The 15543-nt window shown below is 43.1% G+C and overlaps 1 protein-coding gene across 2 annotated transcripts in view; it reads right to left on the reverse strand.

Annotated features, from left to right (window-relative positions):
* Positions 1 to 12779: 12779 nt before the first annotated feature.
* The window catches only part of SURF4 (surfeit 4), a 31326-nt gene continuing 28562 nt past the window's right edge, over positions 12780 to 15543 (reverse strand). For both annotated transcript variants that reach the window (XM_033960705.1, XM_033960704.1), the window contains 2 exons: positions 14524 to 14710; positions 12780 to 14284 (listed from right to left, as the gene is read on the reverse strand). In XM_033960705.1, the coding sequence (XP_033816596.1) occupies positions 14018 to 14284; positions 14524 to 14710 (454 nt within the window). In that variant the 3' untranslated portion in view covers positions 12780 to 14017. The remainder of the gene's footprint in view (positions 14285 to 14523; positions 14711 to 15543) is intronic.

The following is a 15543-nucleotide window of genomic DNA, read 5'->3' on the forward strand; positions in this document are numbered from 1 at the left end:
GAATTTGAGAATGTCCCAAGTTCTAGTCATAGGCCCAGATACACTAAAGTCAGCAATCGTCACTAAACTGGTTTTGACTGGTTTAGCATCATTCAGATTTGCCAACCCAATGCACAAAGCAGCTCACTGCATGTTTTTGGTGTATGATCGCTCATTCTTCGATCCGGTCATGCAAATAAAGTAATTAATATTGAAATGTCATGTAAATTAGCACCGCGATTCATGCACTAACATGACTTCCCGATATGATCCATTACTAAAGCATGTGCCCCAAAAGTTTGCTGGAAAAAAATGGGTTTTAAGAAGTGTTTTAAATGCCTTGATGTTCATCTCTGCTCTGATGTTTTTAGGGAGGTCATTCTAGAGACTGGGTGCTAATCTCATATCATTTTATATCCAGCTTATAACCTGCTTGCAAGACAAGTTTTCAACCACATTTTCCATTTCAGAATAAATGATTTATCTAGTAGTCTAAAGTAACAGAGGCTGACAAGGAGAAAAACAAACTTATTTTGAAAATGTGAATTGTTCTACAAGCAATTGCACTGTTTAGGAATGCTGGAAAATCTCTCTTGCTGCAGCTTCTGGTGAAAAAAGGCCTTTTATTTTTTTATATCTGTGAAGTCAAGCTGCTCTTGAATAATACTTTCAATGATTTTAGCTAGAAGGAAAATTTAGTTCGCTAAAGCTTCTGTGTCTGTCAAGGCCTTCTTCAACAGTGATCAAAACAGCAGTTTTCCAACAGAGTGGAACATGTCCTATCCTTAGAAGTACAGTATTAACCAAAGTCTCAAGAACTGGAAGTAAGATACCAGACAATTGCTCGATCAGTTGAATTGGTATAGAATCTCCAGAACTAGTTGCATTATTCATAGATGAGAGTTTTATTCAGTGTGACAGTTGTTACTAAAGAATATCCTGAGATATTACTGAGCTTAGAACATCCTCCTCAGAATAACCAATTATACTATTAATTATTTCTATAGTACTACCAGGCATACGCAATGCTATACAGAGTCACAAAGAAGATGGTCCCTGCTCAAGAGCTTACAATCTAAACAGAAGGGACAGACAAACCAGATGTCATGGATACGGTTAATCAGCTGTCTAGGTTGGTGGGTTAAGGATTAAAGGCTATATCAAAAAGGTAGGGTTTCAGTCTGCTTTTAAACAAGGGAAGGGGCTTGGTGGACAAACTCAGGTAATTTATTCCAGGCATAGGGGACAGCTAGATGAAAGGAACAAAGTCTGGAATTGGCAGTGGAGGAGTAGGGTACAGCTAGGAGCAGCTTATCTGAGGCATGGAGTTCTCTGGGAGGTATATACGGAAAGAGAGATTGAGGGGCAGCAGAATAAACACTTGTAGGTCAGCAATAGGAGTTTGAACTGTATGTGAAGGCAGATAGGGAGCCAGTGAAGTGATTTAAGGAGAGGGGTGACATGAGTGTAATGAGGTTGGTAGAAGATAGTTGTACAGCAATTTTGCACAGATTGCAGGGGGAGAGGTGGCACTGTGGGAGACCAGTTGGAAGTAGATTGCAGTAATCTAAGCATGAGGTTACGAGAGTATGGACAAGGGTTCAGGTAGTGTGCTGAGAGAGGAAGGGACAAATTTTAGTGATAGAAGCGACAGGTCTTTGCAGCTTGTTGGATACGTGTAGAAAATGAGAGGTCGGAATCGAAAACCATTCCAAGGTTGCGAGCAGAGGAGATTGGAACAATGACAGTATTATTTACCGAGATGGAGAACAGAGGAGGAGGAGCAACTCAGATGACAGCAGAACATCTAGGCAGAGACGTAGATCTGGGAGTCATCAACATATAGGTGATACTGGAAACCATGGAGGAGATCAGGACACGGAAAGAAGAGGTATATAGAGAGAAGAGGTCCTAAGACAGAACCCTGCGGTACACCAACCACTAGCATCAGAAGAGGACCCAATAACAAATACCTTAAAGGTGTAATGGGAGAAGTAGGAGGCAAACCAGGAGAGGACAGATTTGCAAAATCCAAGTAAGGACAGCATATCAAGCAGTAAGCTATGATTTAACAGTATCAAAGGCAGCAGACAAGGATCAAGTAAAGGTCCTCAGATCTGGCCATGCACAAGTCACTGCAGACTTTGGTATGGGCAGTCTGTGTGAAGTGTTGAGGGTGAAAGCCAGATTGTAGAGGATCTAGAATCTGTCAAGTTGAAAGGAATTCGACAGCCAACAGCGAACAGCATGCTTGAGTAGCTTGGCTAGGAATCTGTCATAAATGTCCACAGGAGGAACAACTATTTCCTTGTTAACAACCATGGCCCTCAATTACCGTATAGCATTTTATTTTAGAAGAAAAAAGCCAAATGAGCTGCAGAAAAAGAATCTGGCATAGATGCTGTTGATTTTTAAATTTGTAAATGAAGACTTGATATGTTCCTTTTATATAGAAAATGGTATCAGACAAAAGAATTGAAATCGTAGAGACAGAAGAGATGGACCATATTTCTGCCCCCTCTGTAATCACTATCCTCTCATTCATTTCCTTGCCACCCCACCCGTAACCTCTGTGAGCGTCTGGTAGCGCTATAGAAATAATTAATAGTAGTAGTAATATTAAGTTGCAGATGTCTTTGGCATAGATGTCTTAACTATATAAAATTGTATAACAATTTTGGTATTGTTTATATAGTTTAGTTTTTATAGCAGCTATCTCACCTTCAAGTCTGTACCTTAATTCTGATTTTAAAAAAATATGATTGTGCTCTCTAGCCCACCGCAGAACTGTGGATGCCATAGCAGTATGAATTGTCAAGAGAAGATGCTGATTGTTACCACACTTTTAATGTTGTTTTCTAAAACTGTAACACACTCCTTTTGTAGTGAAACTTATTCGTTCAAGTTGAATCATTTTTCAACTGATAACTGAATCAAGCCCTCAGTTATAAAGAACCAATACCGTCACACGATTTTTCTAGGAAAAACCCCCTTCCAGCCTGGCATTACAGCCCCTTTGCCTTTTTTGTTTTAAAACCGGTAGCCTGATATAAATTTTGACCCATGCCCACTCATTTATAAATTAGTTACTCTCCTTTATTTCTATAATAATGCTTACCATTTAATGCCATAATGTGGCTACGATCAAGGGAAGGAAAGCACAGTTACTTACTGTAACAGGTGTTATCCAGGGATAGCAGGCAGATATTCTCACTGATGGGTGATGTCACCATGGAGCCCTCGGTACAGACCACTTTAAGAACTTGGAAAGTTCTCGGCTGCCCACACCGTGCATGCGCGAGTGCTTTCCCACCCGACAGAGGCACGCGGTCCCTCAGTTAAAGTAAGCCAGCTAAGAAGCCAATCTGGGGAGGTGGGAGGGTTGTGAGAATATCTGCCTGCTGTCCCTGGATAATACCTGTTATGGTAAGTAACTGTGATCCCAGGACAAACAGGCATATATTCTCACTGATGGGTGACCTCCAAGCTATCAGAAAGGGATGGTGGGAAAGTTGTCCAGTAAGAAAATAAATATAGATTGGTTAAAGTGCCCATCCCATCTGGAGAAAGACTCCAGACAGTAGTGAGAAGTGAAGGTATGAACTGAGGACCAGGTGACAGCTTTGCAGATCTCCTCAATTGGAAAGCAACAGAAGCTGCTATAGCTCGAACTTTATGGGCTGTGACATGGCTCTCCAGTGCCAGTCCGGTCTGAGCATAGCAGAACGAAATGCAGGCGGTAAGCGAGTTAGAAATCGTTCTCTTAGAAACAGGATGCCTCAACTTATTTGGATCAAATGAGATGAAAAGTTGTGCGATATAGGTAGTAAGCCAAAGCCCGTTTATAGTCTAAAGCACAGGTGTTAAAGTCGGTCCTCGAGGGCCAGAATCCAGTCGGGTTTTCAGGATTTCCCCAATGAATCTGCATGAGATCTATTTGCATGCACTGCTTTCAATGCATATTCATTGGGGAAATCCTGAAAACCCGACTGGATTCCGGCCCTCGAGGAGGGACTTTGACACCCCTGGTCTAAAGTATGCAAAGCTTGTTCCCCAGGAAGAGAATGAGGTTTTGGAAAAAATACTTGGAGAACAATAGACTGATTGAGGTGAAAGTCAGAGACAACTTTAGGAAGAAACTTTGGATAAGTAGGGAAAACCACCTTATCATGATGAAAAACTGTAAAAGGTGGATCTGCAACCAGTGCATGTAACTCACTGACCCTCCTGGCAGAGGTGAGAGCAATAAGGAAAACCACTTTCCAGGTAAGAAACTTGAGATGAGCCGTGGCCATTGGTTCAAACAGAGACTGCATCAAACTGGAAAGAACCACATTAAGGTCCCAGACTACAGGTGGAGGCTTGAGAGGTGGTTTCACATTGAAAAGCCCCTGCATGAATCTGGATACCAGAGGATGAGCAGTAAGGGTTTGCCCTGCACTGGTTCATGAAAAGCAGTAATAGCACTGAGATGGACTCTAATGGATGTAAATTTAAGACCAGAATCTGACAGAGAAAGGAGATAATCCAGTACTAATTCTACTGCCAATGAAGTTGGATCATGATGAAGTAAACACCAGGATGTAAACCGAGTCCAATTCTGTTGATAACATTGGTGTGTGGCCGGTTTCCTAGAAGCATCAATGATGTGATGAATAGGCTGAGAAAGGAGCATCTGAGTAGAGCTCAGCCCAAGAGAAACCAAGTTGTGAGGTGTAGACTGAAGGTTGTGATGTAGAAGGGATTGCTGATTCTGAGTAAGCAGAGTAGGAAACACTGGAAGCAGTATGGGTTCCCTTGAACTGAGTTGTAGGAGGAGGGAAAACCAATGTCTGGGCCACCAAGGATCGATGAGAATCATGGTGGCTGACTCTCTTTTGAGTAGGAAGAGGAGGGAAGGCATATAGAAACCGACCCATCCAATCCATTAGAAAGGCATCCGCCGTCAGACGGAGAGGGGAGTAAAATCTGGAGCAAAACTGGGGCAACTGATTGTGAGGCACTGCAAACAAGTCCACCTGCGGGATGCTCCATTGAGCAAAGACTGACTGGAGAGTTACAGCACCTAGAGTCCATTCGTGAGATTGAAGGATTCTGCTGAGGTTGTCTGCTAGAGAATTCCTCTCACCTTGAATGTAGACAGCTTTCAGGAACAGATTGTGAGCTGTCGCCTGGGACCAAATCTTTTGAGCCTCCTGACACAACAGGAGAGAACCCGTGTCTTCCTGTTTGTTTGTTGATGTAGTACATTGATACTTGATTGTCTGTGGAAAGGAGGAGGACTTGAAGAAAGAGGAGATGTTGAAACGCCTTGAGGGCGTAAAACATCGCTCTTAGTTCCAGAAAATTGATATGAAATTTCTTCTCGTTGGCAGTCCAGAAACCCTGAGTCTGCAGATCATCCATATGCGCTCCCCAGGCATAAGGGGACGCTTATGTGGTAATGATCTTGTGATGAGGTGGCAAGTGAAAAAGAAGACCTCTAGAAAGATTGGAGGAGGTCATCCACCAACAAAGAGACTGCAGAAGCGACGATGTAATGGATATGTGCTTCGAGAGACAATCTCTGGCTTGAGACCACTGGAGGAGAGCGCAGATGAAGTCTTGCCATGTGTGTGACTTGGACCGTAGAAGCCATACGTCCCAGAAGAACCATTATGTGTCTGGCAGAGACGGTCTAACAAGGAAGCACTTGCTGACAAAGACGGATGAGATTCTGAAGTCGATCTGGTGGAAGAAACGCCCTCATCAGAGTGGTGTCCAGAATTGCCCCAATGAATTGGAGACGCTGTGTTGGAATGAGATGTGATTTTGGAAAGTTGACTTCATATCCCAGAAGCTGAAGAAGGGAGATGGTTTGAGATGTTGCCATGAGCCACTCTGAGAAGAGATCTCCTTGATCAACCAGTCGTCCAGGTAAGGAAAGACCTGGAGACCGTGTAACCGTAGACAGGCGGCCACCACAATCAGGCATTTCGTGAAAACTCAGGAAGATGCCAACCCGAAAGGAAGAACCTTGTACTGGTAATGATTATGATGAATTTGAAACCGAAGGTACTTTGAGAGGCCAGATACATGAGCATATGCGTATAGGCTTCTTTGAGGTCTAGGGAGCATAGCCAATCATTGAGATTGAGATGAGGATACAGAAGAGCTAGTGACAACATCCTGAACTTTTCTCTGACCAAGAAGTTGTTGAGAGCTCTGAGATCCAAGATGGGTCTAAGTTCCCCCGTCTTCTTGGGGACCAAGAAGTAATGGGAATAAAACCCCTTCCCCTGTTGATCGAGAGGAACTTCTTAGATGGCATTTAGTTGAAGAAGAGATTGTACTTCCCGAAGAAGAACGGAGGACTGTGCAGGGTCCAAAGCAAACTCTTGGAGGACAAGTCTGGAAATGAAGAGTGTAACCCTGACGAATGATGGTGAGGACCCAATGATCTGAAGTAATGAGTTCCCAATGGTTGATGAACTATTGAAGATGACCCCCTATGGGTTGAGGCAATGGAGGTTGAGATTGGCTATGCTCTGAAGAAACAGGCCAAAAGGGCTGCTGAGATTTAGGTTGTGCAGACGGTTGTTTCTGCTGTTGCTGACGAGGCTGCTGTTAAGGCTGACGTGGTCTCCGAGTTTGAGACTGATGTTGTTGTAAAGGTCTAGTAGCAAACCTACGTTGGTAAGTAGATTGAGGCCTGAAAGGCCAAGCAGGTGGAGGCTTTTTCTTGGTTTTAATTAAAGTATCCCACCTGGTTTCATGAGCTGAGAGCTTCTGAGTTGTAGTGTCTACTCACCAAAAAGTTAATCGCCCAAAAAAGGAGCATTGGCTAGACGATCCTGATGATTGACATCCAATTCAGAAACTCGAAGCCAATCCAACCTTCTCATAGCAACAGACATGGCGGTAGCTCTAGAGGTAAGCTCAAAAGTATCATAAACAGAGCGAACCAAAAACTTTCTTAATTGTAACAAAGAAGCAATATGCTGCTGAAAAAGAGGAAGCTTTCAGTCAGGTAAATATTTCTGGAAAGCAGACACTTGTTGAATTAAATACTTAAGGTAAAACGAAAAATGGAAAGCATAATTTCCAGACTGATTGGCAAGCGTAGAATTCTAGAATAAACGTTTGCCAAAACGATCCATAGTTTTACCCTCTGCCAGGAGGAACAGAAGCATAAATACTGGCACCTGCAGATTTCTTAAGAGTAGACTCAACGAGAAGTGACTCATGAGGAAGTTGTGACTTATCAAATCCAGGAAGAGCCACCACCCTGTAAAGGGAGTCCAGCTTTCGAGGAGCTCCTGGAACAGTTAAAGGTGTTTCTAAATTTTTATAAGTCTCCCTAAGAATATCATGAAGAGGGAGCTTAAGAAATTCCTTAGGGGGGATGATCAAAATCCAATGCATCCAAAAATGCTTTAGATTTTTTAGAATCAGACTCAAGAGGAATGGAAAGTGCCTCTAACATTTCCCTCAAAAACTTGGAAAAAAGAGGTCTGTTTAGGCTTTGAAACAGGCTCCCTAGAAAAACCATCATCTGAGGAAGCTTCATCGGCTGTCAGCATAGGTTCCTCGGAGTCCTCCCAAAGATCCGAATCTTTCGTCGGTGGAACCTGGGAAATGGGTGTCAAAGACTTGACATGTTTACTCTTCCAAAGAGATTTGCCTGATTTGAGAGACATCATCTCAGGTGATATCAATGAAGACCGATGTCGAGCCAAATCTGACATTGCACCGGAAGATAAAACTGTTGGCACCAATGAAAATTTTTTAGACCGTGTTGGTGCATGAAAAACTGGGTCTGCCAAAGCGGATGCTCGCATCAATGGCTCAGACCTGGTCGATGTTGCCAAAGTCGATGTCGAGACCATGTGCTCAGAACGAACCAGCACCAGAGGAGCCAGTGTCACCATCACCGGAAGCAACAGTTGTAATTGCTCTCGTAACTGTTCTCGCAATTGCTCTTTAACCACCGCAGCAATTGTGTCCTCAATAGACTGCACCGCTTGCTTTTTCACCGGACCTTGGTGCCGCTCTGCGCTCCAGAGATGAAGCCGATGATGAGGCACTCACCTCTATCGGAGCTGAGCGTTTTTTAGGACACCTTGAGGTCAGCAGGACTTGACTCACTACAGTAGTGACCCGAGGACCTGTAAGGGAAGGAGAAGGCTTCTTAGCCGGCTTACTCACGGACACCGAGGGAGAATCCTGTGATGCCGAATCCCCTTCCATAGCGGGCCCAAACAATAACCGTTGTTGGATCTGATGTTTTCCGAGTGTCCTTTTCTGCAGAGAGGAACGAGTGCAGGATTCAGCCTTATGGTCCAGCCCGAGACACTGAAGGCACCAGCAATGTGGGTCCGTGAAGGAAATCGGGCGATTACACCATCTGCACTTTTTAAAACCCGTAGACTGTCGTGACATCGAGGGGAAAATAGCCTCAGCCAAATCGAAGGTTGAGGCTGAGAAGAGGCCCCGCCGGGGCGAGATTGCAAAAGCAAAAAAGTAAAAACTTTTTTTTAAAACTTTAGTAAAAGAAAAGAAAAAAAGGAACAAATCCTGAAGAAAAATAAAAAAATAAATACTGCGCAAGCGAGAAGGCAGCAAAAACGGCGCAAGCGAAAAGAGCGACTGACTAGCTCCGCGGAAATGAAAAAACTGAGGTGTGCCTCCATCGGGGGGGGGGGGGGGGGGGGCAAGGCACTCGCGCAGTGCGGACAGCTGAGAATTTTCCAAGTTCTTAAAGTGGTCCGTACTGAGGGTTCTGTGGTGACATCACCCATCAGTGAGAATATATGCCTGCTTGTCCTGGGATAATGTATAAACAGGGTCACAGCATTTACTCCCTGTAGTTTACAACTCTACCAGTACAAAAGTGAAGATTGCTACAAAACCACAGTCACATCTGATACCACAAATATGCCACTGTTTATTTAGATGTCAAGTTTCAAATTAAAACATTGAGACAAAGCACAGCATCAGACTGAGGTGTGCACACCTTTTTCCCCGCAGAGAAAGCCAACCCCACCAACTCCCTGTTCCCTCCAACAAATAATTTCTTTAAGAAATAATTCTTTGTACTACTTCACAGCAGAGCTGCATCAGCATTCCTAGAAAGAGGTGGGGAATGGTTTTGATCTTGAGCATAGGTCTCAGGGTGCTAGTGTCAGTGCTTCCTCTTGCAGGTCACTTTTCTCTGTGGCATATCGTTGAAGCTCATACAGGTATGCAGCACAGGCCTTTCCTATAGAGCAGTGGTTCCCAACCCTGTCGTGGAGGGCCACCAGCCAGTGGGGTTTTTGGGTAGCCCTAATGAATATGCACAAGAGAGATTTGCATATACTGGAGATGAGAGACATGCGTATCTACCCCAAGCATATTCATTAGGGCCATCCTGAAAACCTGACTGGCTGGTGGTCCTCCAGGACAGGGTTGGGAACCACGACTATAGAGTAATCAGCAGGATGTACAGTGCCGGTGAAAAACAGTCCCCTGTCTTGCACAATCTTCCAGAAATGAATTAAGACCAATCCGATATGATGTATGAATAGTAGGGTAGGAAGAGTGTCCACCAAAACCTTTAGAAGTATACAAGAACCCATAAAATTTTTTATGGGTTCATTACAAACAGTAATAGCAGCAGGCGCCTTGGTGGCAAATACTGGACACTAGAAATGAAGGCTCCACTTTTCATCTTTGGTGTACTCTGAAATTGTTTTCTTTATTAAAAGGAGTAGGGTGCCTTCCTGCAATGTGTTTCCAGGGTAGAGCCTAGTTAAGAAACTTGAGGTTTGGCTAATTTTATGAACAGCTTAGTTTCTGAAACTGTAAGTGAGTTTGGGCAGGAGGACAAGGAGTTTTTACTTGTTGCATAGCACTGAAACCTTGAATAATAATATACAGCCAACTCAACCATTCCTTCCTTAGTAGGGAGTACTCTGAGCACATTTTGACTTGACTTTGTAAACAGTCTTGCTGGAGGACTGGATAGCCGTCTTCTACCATACCAAATGTAATAACAGCACACACTTATTGTTTAACCAGAATACTCTGTGTTTGGCTTAAATGCAAGAGACTTGCCCTAATAGTAACATTTAGTCAATAAACCAGGATGTATGACTTGTACACATGCCAGTATCTCCACCTAGGGATAGTCAACAGAAGCAGCTGGTGTGTTGCAGTGACATGTATGGGCATTTCTAGAAAGATTGCACTGAGGGAGACAGCCAAACATCAAACTGGTTTGGAGTAACATATACATGTTGGGACAATCCCCCCCCCCCTCCTTAAACTCTGTACAGGAAATGGTGGTGATCTTGGACTATAGGGGAAACAAGCTTACTGGGTCAGACCATTGGTCTATCTAGCCCACTATCCCTCTTCACAGTGGCCAATCCAGATCAAAAACTCAAATAGCAGCAACATTCTATGCTACTGACCCAGGTTTGCAGTGGCTTCCCCCATGTCTCTATCAATAGCAGACTATGGCCTTTTCCTCTAGAAACTTGTCTAAACATTAACCGCTCTTACTACATCCTCTAACAATGAGGATAACTATGAGCTTAACTATTCTCCGAATGAAAAAATATTCCCTCCTGCTTGTCACACCCTTAAACAGCATACTACCTAAGGGAGGAATATTACCCAGTTAGAAGAGGGGAAAAAAAGCCCAAAAGGATACTACAGGCAAATAATAACTTTCTATTTTTAAAAATGCTTTAGCAAAATATGATGTGGTTTGGCTTAAACCAGGGGTGTCCAACCTGCGGCCCCATGAAGTATTTTGTGCGGCCCTGGTCGAGGGCGATGCAGTGTTTTCCTCTGCTACCCCCAGGTGTTTAGCGTCTTGCCTGCTTCCTCCTCTGTCTTGCTGCAGCGTTTGCGCAGCCACAGAAACATTTTTTTCAGCCAATGTGGCCCAGGGAAGCCAAAAGGTTGAACACCCCTGGCTTAAAGAGAAGGCCAATTGCCGTTAGGAAAAAGAAATCTGTAACTTCCTTTGGAAAGGGGGCACATATCACAAATAAAGGGTTATCTAGAGCAAGGGTGCCCAAATCGGTCTCTCATTTTTCCCCTTATCTCCCCAATGTGTTTCCCTTTTATGTAATCTTTTAATAAATATTGTATTTCCTCCCCACCTTCCCATTGTTATCAGCTGTCTTCTTGTCTAAAGTTGTTTCCCAGTTTGTTTATATGAATAGTAATTGTATAAGTAAGTCCACTTTATTTTATTTATGTAAAACGCTTTGAAATTTTAAAAGCGTTTAATCAAACAATATAATAAACTTGAAACCAGTAAATCGCTAAGGCAACGTGAGTCGATCGCGGAGCCCATCCCAGGCTCCGCGATAGACTTGCGTTGCCTTGTTCTGTTTTCCCTGCTTCCTCGACTCGAGGCCAGGCACGTACAATTGCACAAGCGCCGGGCCCACAAGCCTCCCCCATTCCCATTGGCCCCGAGCTGCGGGTCTTTCAAACATGGAGGAGGAGGAGAGGCAGCGGCCGCTCGACCCAGCCTGCGCTCGTTGATGTCAGCTTGGAGCTCTTCTACCCCCTCCTGGCCCTTTACTCCCCCCGAATACGAGTGCTTCATGCAGCGCGAGGAGCTCCGGTCCCACGCAAGCAGTGAGGCCCGTCGCCCCCGGAACCCGCCAGGATCGAGAGGTTGAAGCAGCTGGTGGTGCCCAGGGAAGGAGAGGAGCAGTAGGGGCCGGAAGAAGAGGACCCCCAAGAACGTATTCACCCGGATGCCTGGTGAGTGGCTGCAGTTCAGGTTCAAATCCCACCCCGGCCTCAATTCCATGACGCTGCATTGCCGCCCTTTTTCTCCTGCTGTAGCAGAAGTTTACATTTACATCCAGAGGAGCCAAAATTAACCAGCTTCTTGATTATGTCCCATGACAAGCCATTTACATTGGGTTTAGCACCCCACATAAGTTGGAAAAGTTGGCTCCTGCGTTTCCTTTCTGCCTGAACTACTTCCTTGAAAAGTATATATCCCTTTCTCTGGATACAAGAAAAGAGCACCTTACTTAAGCGTGACATTTTAAAGCAGTGGGTCCTGAGAGGCTTTCATGTATCCCAATCTCGTGTAGGTGACATTGGGCCAACTTAATAGGTTTATGACTAACCTTTGCCAGCTGGTTCCTCCCTTTGTTAGGTAATACATTACCCTTATTCCAATATGACCCATAATCTGCCTGCTGGTTACTAAACCACGATAGCGTTTTTTAGTGCAGTGAGCCTATGAGTGTCAGGAGCAGTGCGGGGCATTCAGCACAGCTCCCTGTGCTAAAAACCACTATCACGGTTTAGTAAAAGGGGAGGGGGGTATATTTGTCTATTTTGTATAGTTTCTTTCTTTCTCTCTCCCTGGCTCCCCCCCCCCCCAAGCAATGTGACATTGCATATTTTAAAGTCATCTGCCTTTACATCTTTGGGAAAAAAAAAAAACCCCAAATATAAATGATAATTAACATTTTATCTGCTTATAGTGTGCTTTGTGTTTTTTTAAATTTTATTGTTGGTAGATCATTTTGACCCGGTCATTGTAAAAGTAGCTCGCAAACCAAAAAAAAAGTGTGGGCACCCCTGATCTAGAGCATGTCCTTCCTTAATAGCTAAGCTATGAGACCATGTGTCCCATAATTTCTATAGATTTTAGCACTTGGTTGCAGAGGATGCTTATTTTCTCTTATGAAGAACATCTGAGATGACAATTTGGCACAGGGAATTTAGAGATTTCTTATCGCTTCATTTTTATGAGGTGTTTTTGTTTTCTAATTGACAGACATATAAAAAAAAGCCGTTAAAAATTTAATGTACAATTATCTGAATACAGTTGGTTGCTCATGGCAGAAAGATCAGCCTGTAATGCCTCCTTTCTGGCTCCAGTTCTGATTAAGCTAAATTTCTCTCTTAACTACATTGGCATCTACATAAAGGCAAGCCAGAGCAAATGCAAGTCAGAGACATGAGATGCACTGTGTACTGCATTACCTTAATCATATCAACAAAGTGTTTTTTAAATCTTAGGACACTTATACACAGATGTGTGCAAGGCATCCCTTTGGAACAAGTGATTGAACTTCTGTGTTTAAAAGCAAAAAGGAAACCCATCCTTTTCTCCCTTTCAATACTTACAACACATGTTACACCCACAAGCATGTATGTTATAAATATTGTGGGGGTGGACAGTTTCCTCTTCAGCAATCCATTTTGAAGATAGGACAAGGTTATAGGCATCCTTGTGCAGAAGGTACAAAAGTGCATCTCCTACCCATATCCTGGTTTTAAAATAAAATGCTAAAGCTGTCCTTAAACACAAATTTGGAATTTGCCTAGCTTATATCCATATGTAATTCTCCACAATCCTTCATGCTAAATTACCAGGGATGTCTTTCTCCGTTTGGCTCAGACAGATTTTATTTACCTACTACTACCACTGTCAAGATGTGGCTGGTTTCCTGCCTGTTCCAGTTGCGCCTCGGCCAACAGCAAAGGCTGAACTAAGTGTAACAGTGGCTCCTAAGGATGTGGCAGGATTGGAAATAAGAGGGAGGGGGGAGGGGGCATATGATGTTGGATTACTGTGTATGGGAACCAAGGACATGAAAAAGTGACCAATACAAACAAGAAAGGGGTGGGAGAGGAATTTGAAAGAAGAGCTGCTTGCACACATTTCCCCATACCTATACTTTATTCTTTTCCTTTTTAAATTTAGTCAGCGCCAAAGAACCTCATTCTAAAAAGGAGTCTTATTACCTTTCTACAGGTAGGGCTTGACCTGCTATGAAACTTTCCCCTCTAAATATACCTCCTTTTTTTTTTTTTTTTTTTTTATAATAAAGAAAAAAAAGAGGATAAATAAATCTAAACCTTGAAAGGCAGAGTACATCCAGTCAGTCTGTGGCAACTGTTGTCCATTCCTCTGTGTGCTGATAGGGGATGAAAATGCTGGAATATTCTTTGTTTGTAAAGCTGACAAAGGCCCAGTCTTAGGCATACATTACAGTATGCACATCTGCTAAATTTGCTGCTATTACCATTCCTTCTTCTTCTCATCCATGGAAACACCACCAGGACCCAGGGCTACCACCAGGAAGAGTCCACCAATCACAGACATAGTCTGGAAGAAGTCATACTTCAGGAAGTCATGCATGGGCTTGTAGACTGGGATGGTCCAGAAAGCATTGAAGTAGATGTTAATGGCAAATAGCCAAATGACTAGCGTCAAGGCTGCTAGCTTGGTTTTGAAGCCAATGGCCACTAGAACTATCAAGGCTGTGCCCACGATATTCTGAAGAATCTGAGTAAAGGTTAAGAGATACAAGTTACAAGCACGTAGAAATGAATCTTTTCCTTAAATCAAAGCAGAATAAAATATTGATAAAGCCAAGGGTCCTACAGTGACGATGAGTGAAAGAAAAGGTTCAGATTTAGTCAAAAGAGGACAACCTAACTCAAGGTTCAGCTTTACCCTTACCCTGCTGAATACAGAAATACATAACTAGAGTAATCAAAACTTAGAAAAAAAACCCCACTTACTGAGAACAAGCTGATGTCAAAGTGTAACAATGTCATGAACATGAGGACGAGCAGTACACGACCTCCCAGCTGCATGTATTGTTTCGGGGAACTCTCCCCCATGGTAGGCACACCAGCAAACATGCTTTTACCTTCAGACCGTGACTCAGCCAGAAGCAGGAGCAAACCACCCCCTAGAGCAAGGTTCCTTTAAGAAAAAGAAATAGGGTCATCTGAGAAACATGTTCCAACACGAGAAAAGGCATCCAAAGGTATTTCCTACGTTTGAAAGAAGGCTGGACTGCTACTAGGAAAATCCTCAGGAAACATTTTAAAAATTCTTTATTCATTTTATAACTTACATCAAGTGTACAGTAAATATCAAACAATTATAATATAACATCACTTGAAAAATCTTCAATATTATACACCAATAAGATTTAACCCCCACCCCCTCCCAAATTCATATATAACTAATATATACCACCTGAAAATAATATCTTATGACATTCATATATATATTCTTAATGGAAAACCAAGAACCCCCCCACCCCAAATCCACATGTGTATTAAAATTGGGAAAAGTGTAACTTATTCTTTACTATCCTCAGGAAACAAATCTCTATTCTGAGAAACCCCCAACCCTTCTTCAAACATATAGACAGAACAAATTTCCTTCTGTGTAGGCGACAATACCTCTCTTTTATTATCCCAAACAAAAATTATCCCCAAAAAAGGGGGTGAAACAATCAGACACCAAAACGCTGCTCCTTGTGACCATGGGCAAGTCACTCAGTTCTCCATAGCCCCAGTACATTAGATAGATTGTGAGCCCACAGGGACAGATAGGGAAAATGCTTGAGTACCCAATTGTAAAACCGCTTAGATAACCGTGATAGGCGGTATATTAAAAAAAACTAAAACTTGAAACCTAATAAACTTGAAAACAGAACTAAACCCTTATTTAATTGTATATGTTGAACCTGAACCAGAGCAGATTACTGGGTCAGAATAAGGGTTCAAGCACACAAACATCTCGTG

This window comes from Geotrypetes seraphini, chromosome 10 (assembly GCF_902459505.1).
Source record: "Geotrypetes seraphini chromosome 10, aGeoSer1.1, whole genome shotgun sequence".
Taxonomy (NCBI): domain Eukaryota; kingdom Metazoa; phylum Chordata; class Amphibia; order Gymnophiona; family Dermophiidae; genus Geotrypetes; species Geotrypetes seraphini.